Here is an 11,242-nt window from a genome sequence, read left to right as displayed (position 1 = left end):
AGGGAAATCCCTTTATTTTTAATTAGTGTGTAATAAGTAAAAGTTGGAGTGCCGATAGCAACTCTCTTCTATAACTAGTCAAACATTTTCCTTTCTAGAAATGGGAAAAAATATTTTAAAACCTTTAAAATTAAGTAATTAACATTACAAAAACGTTCCAGAGCAAAATCATACAGATCGATAGATTCCCATTTCATTATGCAAAACTTTTCGAGTACAAATGTTCCCAGTTATGGTAACTGAATCGATTGGTAGCACTCACTTGTAATAAATGTTCCCCAAAATCTGTCGAAAACCCTCAATCCTGAACTTTAAGATTTAGATAATCAGATATTTCTCCCCATCCTCACCATCTTCTGCACACAAACGTCAGCTCGTCTCAAAAGCCAATCAATAAGGCTTTCGCCATGACCGGGCTTCATAAATAGTCGATTCATTCTTGGGGCGGTCATGATTGCACTTCAAGCAAACTGTGTTCCTTCCATAGTTCACGAAGTCGCATCTACAAAATTTCATAAACATGTTAATTTACAAGTCTAATTGACTGGTATGCAATCAAAATAAACAGAAAAATAAGTCTTACGAGGGGCATTCCCAATCCCCCGGCTTAAGCTCTCTCTTGGGCCGTGACTCTTGGCAACGTAAGCACTTTCTATTGCGAGCAAAATTCATGAATTGACACCTGCAAGCAAAATCAGGACAATGTGAGGAAGCATTCCTCCATCAACAAATACGATTGGAAGGAGTTCTTAAACCAACATGAGGAGAAAAGCGAGCAGAATTCCTAGTAGGGCCATGGTTTTAAATCTTGTTTTGAATTCTAGTCTCGTTCATGGAAGAGACCAAGTTATTTGGGACAAGTCAACTCGTCTCAGACTAGATGAACCATTTAACTTGATTTATAATTATTGGGTATCTTATAAATACCCCCCCGGTCAAAATGGGTGATATTTTTAACCCCCTTGAACTTAAGTCAATGTAATTTTTTCTTGATGATTTAATGGTGAAATTTTGATTTTTTCCAAAATGCTTTTCAAATACTTAAATTACCAAATCAAAATTTGGAAGAGAAAAGATCAGAATTCCAATGTATAATCGCATCATTGACTTACGGTCAAGGGGGGTAAACCTAATCTTGCACTTTGCAAGGGGATAAACATAATATCACCAATTTAGCGCGTGTGGGGGGAGGGGGGGGGTTCTAAAATACCCATAACTATTTATTCATATATATATTTATATAAAATAATTATAATTCCTTAGTTAAAATAAGATTGATTAGAAGATGTTTAATCATGAAATCATATTTTATTTAGATAATAATGTGTTTAAATTCTTAAAAAATGAATTATTGTAACAAAAATATACAAAATCCCAGTTGACTCAGCCGAGTCATCTCATTTATCTTGCAAGATTCCGCGGGCTTGACACACCTTGTCTATTCGTCTCGGTGATGGATGATACTGAGATGACTCATACAAGTCATCTCGATCTCTGACGAGATTTGAAACCATGAGTAGGGCAGCTTAAGCAAGAAAGAAGTATAATTGACTTACCCCGGGCAGTTCCAATCTCCTTTCTTCATTTCAACATCATCAACACTAACTCTCTTGGGCCCATCTTCCCGGCACTGTAGGCATCGTATATTTCTAGAAAAGTTCATAAAATTACATCTGCATTCAAAGCAACAAGCCTTCCGTTAGTCTCTCGAGCATAATTGTTGCTCATATCTGAGAGATTTAGTATGCAAGTCTTTTATGTGATACCAATGAGGTAGAAGAAAGTAGTTCAAGAGACTACCATTAGATTTGCCTGCCCTAGGACTCTAAAAGAATGGAGTTTCACATCTAAACATGCAACTAAACAAAATCATCCCTAGAAGAGAAAAAAGGGCACCTAAGACAAACACCTAAAATACAATAGTGACATTAAGATGCGACCAAATTATTAATTTACAGGTTTCGATAAAAATAATGAAAAAATTAGAAGTACCATTTTACTTGATAGTTGCTTGATACAAATCAGGGAAGAGAATCTACAAGCTAATACTCTACATCTTCACAAGGAATCTAGAAAAGGACTACTAATAATTTATTTATTTTTAATAAAATAGGAGGATATCAGAAATGCCTTAATGATGGTAAAGAAAAAAGGTGAATAACTTACAGAAAAATTCTCATCAGTTCTCTACATGTATCCAAAAACTCCAAGAACCATTAAAAATCCTAACCATCTGTTTTCCTTTAAACTCTAGGATCCATGGTAAAACTAATCCAAAACTAGTGATCTTGCCATTTTACAAATCTAATAATAATAGAAAACAACTGACTAAACTACACAATTTTCTCATTTCTAATGCTTTTCAATAAATATTAGAAACAAACCCATAATTCTCAAAATAAAGTATTCTAGGGCCATATATAAGGCTTTCCAACTCTTTTAAGAAATTCCCTAGAAATTCTTCTAATTGGTACAATATTCCCTACTTATCACCAAAGTGAGCTCCACAATAGATCTCCAGACATTATTACAAACCTGGGTTTTTACCACAAAATTTTCCAGTCTATATACTATACCCACAAAACCATACCATTAACAAGACTGAAAGAAATCATCTTCATCATCTCTGTCTTCTCATAAATATTGCAATCAGGAACATGATTCCTATTTCGCCATTTAACTCTATATTGAACCATACTTTAACCACCTTCAATCAAAGCATTTCTCCCTGCCACTTTTCTATCTACCTCCATCCATGTCAATTTAGACCTTGGTTGCCATTTGGAGCCTTTTACATGCACCAAAGCATAAGACTCAGAGAAAATATGTATGTTAAACTCTATTCAATTCAAAATCTAGGCTCAAAGAAAATATGGATATATACGTATGAGAAATTCCTATGTAACGGAGAACCAAGACTCAAAAGTTCCCTCTCTTTTTTTCTTTCCCTTCATATTCTCTTAGACACAATAAAACGGATAAAATGGACTGAGATATTGAGCCTATATTCAATTAAAAAACACTTTTAGTAAGATTTTAACTCTTACTAAGGGTCATTGAGCTCAAATGGATTACCACATTGGAAATCCAACACTACTGCCCTCTAGATTTCATGGAAAAACTCATATCCCCAAATAGTAATGGGCTTGATCAAGGTTTTGAAAATGGATGGTTACCGAACTTCTATGGAACACCCAAATCTAAAATTAAAAAAATTCAACGGTGAAAAATAACATCTAAAAAAAAAAAATCAAAATTCATTGAATTTTTTCCTCTACAACCCTGTGGCATCAGATTATGTTTTTGGATGCCAGAAGGTGAGCTCAACAACCCTTAGTAAGAGTTGAAATCTTACTAAATTAGTAAGGCTAGTCAGACTCTATTTAATTTTACAAAAGTTTCCAAGATAACTTACTTGGAACATATCCAATCCCCTCTCTTCATTTCAATATTTTGTGATTCTTCACGACCAATGAACTTTTGAGATTGTCCCTTTTGATTGGCAGATTTCACTGCGGGCTTTGGAAGGGATGGATCAATGGATGTCTCACTCAGTTCAATCAGCTCAGAGAGCAGATTGCGTGCAGCTTCTTCAACACGATCTCTACCAGGAGGTTTCTCTCCTCCTGAAAGAACGGGTAGATCAAGTGCATAGATTAACAGCATGCGCACAATATCCACAGTTCGTGCAGGTGCTTCAGAATCCTTTAGTATCACGTAAGCCCTATCACAGGATCCTCGTAAATTGCAAGCACTGCATACCTGCACGTAAGATTTTTAATCACTCGCATATCACAGTTTCTGAAATTTGTATGGTAACACACCTTCTCATAGACAAAGCTGAAAAGATAATAATCTGGTTTGATGAAGCATGTCAAATTGTTGTTCTTAAGCTCTCACTGCAAATTGGTAACACCAGACAACACGGTTTATGGATAGTTTGGGATTTTTATTTGTGTGTGTGTGTGTGTGTGTGTGTGTGTGTGTGTGTGTGTGTGAAAGAGAGGTGAATACTCTCCTCTGCAATCCGTTGGACTATTTGGAAAGAAAGAAAGAAACAAAAAAGGACCATTGACGGTATCAAGGACATTATTTTGGCAGTTAAAGGCTTAATGCCATTTTTTACTTTGTGGACTTTGGATTCAGATGAGATTCGATCATGGGTGAGACAAGCTACGGGGAGGTCTGGCTGCGTGTATTTTGATGGTACTTGTAGCTTTTGTTGCAGGGCGGGGGAGTTTGACCACTTTTTACAGCCTCTCCATAGTAGGTCATTTTTTTTTTCTCGAATGCATTATGCTTATAAAAAAAGCTGGGAAAGTTTTGGTGGGGAGGGGAAGGGACTTACTTCTCCTTCATCAAGCCTTACAAATGCTCTGAGTCTTTTTGCCGAATTAACAGCTTTCCGAAACAGACTAGGACATCCGCACTCAACAACAGTTTGAATATCTTCTTTAGACAATGATCTGCAATAATAAAAAAAGAAATGAATATGCTGAAATCATGTTCAACAACAACATGAATAGGTAGTTACCACTTAAAGATAACGAATAGTATTATTCAAGCACAATTTTCTACGAGATATAAAGGACTTAAAGTATACAATTCTTAATAAACCATTACAATCAAACTATGAAAAAAACATTGTTTAAAAATATCAGAGAACATTTCTGTTTTCACAAGGTTCATGGTTCTGAAAACATCATACAGTCTACCTTAGAAATTCTAGATTCAGAAAGTAAACATTAGGAAAAAAAATAAGAAATAAAGATTGCCACTTTAGGATGGGACCTAAAATTATCAAAAGTTGGACGATTCATAAAAGAAAACATGTATGTTTTTATAGAATGAAGGCGCCAGCTTACAACATTGGTAAAGTTGGGGAGTGTTGATGACACAACATGGGTTCATACTTTATAACCCGCCTTCACCCACTAATTACCAACCACTAACCTGCTTGCATATCTAAAAAAGTTTATGCTATGCCAAAGACTAAAACACTAGAACTACCAAAACACCATCACATTGTTAGTAATACAATATCAGAAATTATAATTTTTGTTCAAATTTTATTGATGTAAATCAAGAGTCCTCCTTGAACATATCCCGAAGGGCATTAGATAGGTCAACCCAATAACCCGGAGCTTAGTCACAAAATTCTCCAAATTTTTTAAATAAACAAACATAAATTCTCTGAATAAAGGTAAACCACTTAAATCAATGAATTAAGGAATTAATTGACAATTCATCAATTGATCAAGGAAAATGGTAACATCTTTACCATCCATCTTCAATTTTTATTTTTATTTTTATTTTTATTTGCAAACATTCAAACATCGAGAAGAAGATAGGATTTTTAGCGAATTTTGCTAAAAACCCAAAAACATATTTCATATATTCTCCAAAAAATTTCAATTTTTACAAAGCTTTAACAGGATTGAATCCCCACCAAATAATTAGGATCTTTGTTACTATGGCCCAGAGAAGACAAATAATTCTAATTTGGGAAGATTTCTAGAAGATAAAGACACATGATCAAACTATAGATTATCATCAGTAAAGCGCCTAAAGAAGGAATGAAATTTTACTTACCAAAAAAATAAAAATAAAACATGGAAACCATATAGTTGGAAATTAGACAAAACTAAACAATGAAACTGATTCTGAAACAAAAACAAAAGATTTGAAACCATATACTTGAAAATGTCGAATCGGTCCCTCGCAAAGCTGAGACAAGCGTTCTTCAATTGATTCAAGTCCTTTCGAGGAGAACCCATTGTTGCAGAAGCATCATCATCATCACCAACAACATCCTCAGTTCCCTCAACCAGAGACGAAGAAGATTCATCGAAGTAACCTTTACGCTTCAAACGATCAATAAAGGTGACCCATTCGGGCCATGGGTGAGAATCAATGGTAGTTTCGCCATTTTCAGTAAAATTATCTGTAGAAACAGTAGCAGTGGAAAAGCTATTGTATCTGTTGAAGAACTGAAGCGTTGGAGAACGAGATGTTTTGGTGAAACAGAGAGGGAGACGAGGGAGAAGAGGGGGATGGGAAGAGAGATGGTGAGGGGTTTTGAGAAGGGTGTTTTGGTAAATACGGAAGAGATGGGTTCCGGAGAATAAACGCCTTGAAGCCTCCATGGCTATGGATTCTCTCCAGTGAGAGACAGAGAGACAGAGAGAGAGAGGGTTTAGCTTCTTTGCATTTTCAAGAGTGCAAGGGTTTTACATCTTGATGGTGGATCCTGTACTTCGGGAGTTGGATAAAATGGTGAAAAATCACCAATCAAACTAATCTTGATGGTATGTCCACCAAAGGGAGGTTAAATTGTAGGTTGGCTCTTACTTTTGTTCAACAATTGATTAATTCGATTAGTAAAGTTTTTTTTTTTTTAACTAGATTAGTTTAAAAGAAAGAAATAAAAGGGAAGATACTATTCTGATTGGCAATCCTAACCATCGACATTTATACATCCAAGGAAAAATTCTCTTTCATCAATGACCTGGAGTGGTGTTTCGTAAGAAGTTGTAGGCCATTCAAAAAAGCTCGAAGAGGTGGAATAAGGAGACATTTGGAAGGACCAAGGTAAAGAAGATGAAGATTATTTTGGAGTTACATCTGTTAGATGATAAAGGGGAGCTTCATCTACTATATGTACAGGAAAGAGTTGTGGGGAATAATTTCAAAGCTATGTTTCACCAATTAGCATCTATGAAAGAAGTGAGTTGGAGGTAGAAATAAGAGATGAGATGGCTAAAGAAAGGAGACAATAACTAAGTATTTTCGTTGTTGCAAATGCTCATAATAGAGTTAATCACTTTGCCAGGTTGAAGGTGAATGGAAATTGGTTTGTGGGGGGGAGGAAGAGGATGAGGAGGTTGCCGGTGGAGTGGTGGAATTTTACGTTGTCTTGTATGTCAAGGAGTATTATTCTAAGGCCTAGACTAGATCACCTTCATTTTGATAGTGTCTCTAATGATAATCGTAACTAGCTTGAGAGACTGTTTGAGGAAGATAAAGTATTCTAGGTTATCACTACTCTGAGTAGTGACAAAGCTTCAAGATCGGTTGTTTTTTTATCGGTTTCTTTTAAGGCATGTTGGGAGACAGTTAAAAAGGATCTCATGGTGGTGATTGAGAAGTTTTACTCTGATGACTTCCTAGATTCCGACTCCAATTGCTTGACACAAGGTGAACAAGGTGAAAAATATCTCGGATCTTAGGCCCTTCAATTTGGTTAGTGCATCTTACAAAATCATCTCAAAGTTGTTGGTGTCAAGAATGAAAGAGGTTATGCATGGTGTAATTTGGCCTTGCTTAGAGTACTTTTGTTACAGGAAAGGAACTTTTGGATGAGGTTCTCAAAGATAATGTGTATTTTAATTCTAGGGTGAAGGTATGGAAGGAAGGGATAGTATGTAACGTTGGCCTGGAAAAGGCTTATGAACATGGCAACTAGGATTTCTTGAGTACACGTTAGGGAGATTGAGTTTTGGGGATAAGGGGATTGGGTGGATCATGAAATGCATTCTTCTCATTCATTCTTCATATTGGTTAATGGGACTCATCATGGGCGAGACAAGGTGATACATTATCCTTGTTTTTATTTATTATTTTGGTTGAGGCTTTAAGAAGGATGTTAGTGAAAGGGGCTGAGATTGGTACCTTTGAAGGTTTCTCAGTGAGCAATGGTTTCACACCTACAATTTGTTGATGACACACTTGTTTTCTCAGTGCATAATTGGGGGCAATGAGAATGCCAAATGGGATTCTTAGTTGTTTGGATGTAGTCTCAAGGTTTCTTGTTAATTTATTTAAGAATAAAGTATTTTGGGGTGGACTGGGTACAAAATGTGTACTTGCTCGTTGTAGATTTAGGGTGTTGGGGTTGGTTATCTATCGTCAAACTTATTTTGGTATATCTTCGGGAGTTCCTTGGTAGTGTGGCGATGTGGGATCCGATGTTGGAAAAGGTGAGAAGGAGGTTGGCGTCTTGGCAAACTAAATATTTATCCAAGGGGGAAAGACGACATTGATTAAGAGTGTATTGTTGTCTATTCCAATGTACGTCCTCTCTATTTGCTCTATGCCAATTTGTGTGGAGATAATTCTTGAAAAGCTATTTTGCAACTTTCTTTGGATTGATAAAGAGGGGAAGAGGAAACATCATTTTGTTAGTTGGAAATGTATCTGTCCTCCAAGGAACAAGGGAGGCCTTAGTATTAGGAGATTGGGCTTGATGAATATGGTTTTATTAGGCAAATGACTTTGGCTTTTTGGAGTGGAGACAAAGATTTTACACCACTCTTCGAACCTTTGGTTGTGCTTGTTACCCAATGATTCGGCCCCACAATCAACACAAGCTTCAATATTGCTCCACCAAATGCATATTGATTGGATATAGTTCTATGCACTAGGGGTAAAAATGTTTTAATCCGACTACCGGCAAAATTATCATTGCACACCATGTCACATTCAATGAGACTCACTTACCATTTCGAAATATTCACTCTCATCAAACCCACATTTCACCTCACCCTTCACCCATTGAAGTCCTATTGTCACCACCCTTAATTTCACATCTTCAGGTACCAGCCTTTGCCCCATTATCTTCAGTCACCTCATACCCTTCTTCCTCTACTAATGATAGTTATAGTGCCTCCAACACCCCATCATCATATGATGCTCCTCAACTACCTCCACCCCCTCTACAATGTACCCATCACATTAGTACCTATTATAAAGGCACTCGAGTTCTCAAAACCTACTTTGCCACCACACATCCTTTACCCATTACTTTTGTATCAACCCTCTCATTTTACATTGAGCTCACGTGTTATTCACAAGCTAGCAAAATTCCTCATTGGCGGGCTACAATGGCTGATGAATTCAATGCCTTCATCCGAAATGGTATTTGGGTCCTCACCCCACAACCTCCAAATCGATACCTTGTGGGTTGTAAATGGATATTCAAATTAAACGACTTGTCGATGGAACGACATAAAACACGTCTTGTGGCCAGGTCTACAATCAAGAAGAAGGTGTTGACTACACTGAAACATTCAATCCCGTGGTAAAAAATACCACCATTCGTACAATTCTTGCACTTCCAATGTCCTATGGTTGGTCCATTCACCAACTCGATATCCATAATGCATTTCTTCATGGGAATCTTAATGAAGATATCTACATGAGTCAGCCACCTGGATTTGTTGATAATCATCCTAATTATTTATGCAAATTACAAAAATCCATTTATGGGCTTAAGCAAGCCCCATGGGTTCATCGAATTAGTTCCTTTTTTATGGGCATTGATTTTGTAGATACGTGGTCCTCGATTACGAGTATCACATCTACTAATGATTGGAGTCGCCACCATTCATATTGTAAGAGAGTGTGAATGGTCACCCAATGCACATTTTTTTTGGAAAAGTGACATTTTGGCATTTAGTAACTCATGATGGATAAGGTACTAATCAAACCTTGAGATTGGGGTAAACGACTCGTTTGGAGAAAAGGGAAGGTGTTAGGCATCTTTTTCTCCCTGCTAAGTAACGGTAACCTCAAAGAACTCGGTCATTTTTTAATAAAATTACAAACAAAATAAAGTGTCACGTGTCGATGACTTGTACCCTAAGTAGGAATTTATTTTCAACTTGATTATAGGATCATTCCATTAATGGAAATGATCCTTATAAACCTTTGCCTTAGGAACTACATGCGATTTGGAGAAATATCGGCTATGGTTACAAATCCATTCTCATGAGTTGAGAAGGATTCGGATTCCTGTTGTTTCAAAAATAGTTTGGGGATTAAAATTGATTTTGTTTTTAAAAGAGATTACAACCCCTATACTTTCAATCGAACTGAAGTCCGATCTACCAGAAATAGGGGAGGGGGATCATTGCATCTTAGAGGCTTTCTAAAATACAAATTAAAGAGAGGAGGGGGGTGATAGAAGAAAGAGGTGGAGAGGGTAGAGAGAGAGGGGGAGTTTTTTTGAACCCACCTTGTAGCTTCAATCTTCTTTTCTTCTTCTTAAATTTTTCTTCAGTTCTTGATGATTTATGAGAATGAAATTCTTTTTAAAAGATAATATGAGAGAATAATGAAGAGAAGAGTTGAGTTGAGTTCTTTTTTTTAGTGTGAGACTTATAGTTAGACTTGGTAGGAGAAAAATTAGTAACCATTTTTGGAAGGAGATGAGGGGTATTTATAGGTATTGAGAGGATATTTTAGGGGTATAATGGGGTGGATTCTTGGGAGAATAGAGAATGACATAGGTTTTAAAGGTGAGGGATATGAAATTTATGATTGAAATGAGAATAGTTATGTAATGAGGGTAAATGGATAGTGTTTGGATCCAAATGATTTTGATATTATCCAATCTATTTTGGTAGAGTGTTTGGTGAGATGAGGTAAGTGATGTGAGATGGAGAGAATGTGGGTGTAAGGTGTTAGGTGTTTGATTGAGTATTAGGTTGATTAAAGAGGTAAGGTATTTAGATTTAGGAGAATGGGTAGTGTAAGGGGTTAAGTGTGATGAGGGGAGGTGTGGGTTCTGATGTGAGCTGGTAGAGTGATTAGAGAAAGGTGATGGGTTAGGGCGTAGGGGATATGGGTTGTGATGTGGGTGATTGATGGTATTAGAAAATGTGAAGTGGGTAGGTTAGGGAAGGGTATGGGTTCAGATGATTTTTGGAGAGAGATGATGTGGGTAGATGAATGTTAGAGAAAAGTGATGGAGGTAGGTGATTAGATGAGGAAGGTGAGAAGGAAGGATGACATGTGTCATTTTTTATGAAAAAAATGGTGATTGGTTGATATGGGTTGTGGGTTATGAATTGGAGGTGGATGTGATATAGGTGATGATTTGTGGGTTTTAGCGTATTGGGCTTGGGTTTTGGTTGTAGGTTATTTTGGATTGGGTAGGGTTCGTTTTAGATTGGATTTTTGAGGGTGGGTATGTTTTAGGTTTTAGGTGGTTAATGTGAGAAATTAATTTTGTGAGTGTTGAGGATTTGTGGGCCTTAGACGGGCTCAGGATTTTTTCGGATTCGGAGGTGGAGCGGTGAAGGGTAGTGAGTATCCCAAGTCTCATTTTACATTTATTTTATAAATATTTTTAAGGATTTTTGGAATCATTGGATTGATCAAAATGCCACGTGTTGGTAAATTGGGCTTTTTAGGCCCGTTGGCGACTTTTATTGAAATTCAATATCTTTGGTTTCAAAAA

The 11,242-nt window shown here is 36.7% G+C and overlaps 1 protein-coding gene across 1 annotated transcript; it reads right to left on the bottom strand.

Moving 5' to 3' along the window:
- Positions 1–160: 160 nt before the first annotated feature.
- LOC147398034 (zinc finger (Ran-binding) family protein) lies at positions 161–6,207 on the bottom strand. Its single transcript, XM_086447146.1, has 6 exons — positions 5,698–6,207; positions 4,349–4,466; positions 3,416–3,762; positions 1,557–1,673; positions 584–682; positions 161–502 (listed from the first exon to the last, which is right to left on the bottom strand). Exons 1-6 carry the CDS (start codon positions 6,144–6,146, stop codon positions 391–393), a joined length of 1,242 nt encoding a protein of 413 aa, XP_086303272.1. The 5' UTR covers positions 6,147–6,207; the 3' UTR covers positions 161–390.
- Positions 6,208–11,242: the final 5,035 nt, after the last annotated feature.

This window comes from Akebia trifoliata, chromosome 7, assembly GCF_017979445.1.
Source record: "Akebia trifoliata isolate Shusen 1 chromosome 7, ASM1797944v1, whole genome shotgun sequence".
Classification (NCBI taxonomy): domain Eukaryota; kingdom Viridiplantae; phylum Streptophyta; class Magnoliopsida; order Ranunculales; family Lardizabalaceae; genus Akebia; species Akebia trifoliata.
The sequence above is the reverse complement of the archived record's forward strand: the minus strand, read 5'-3'. Positions and strand labels throughout refer to the sequence as shown.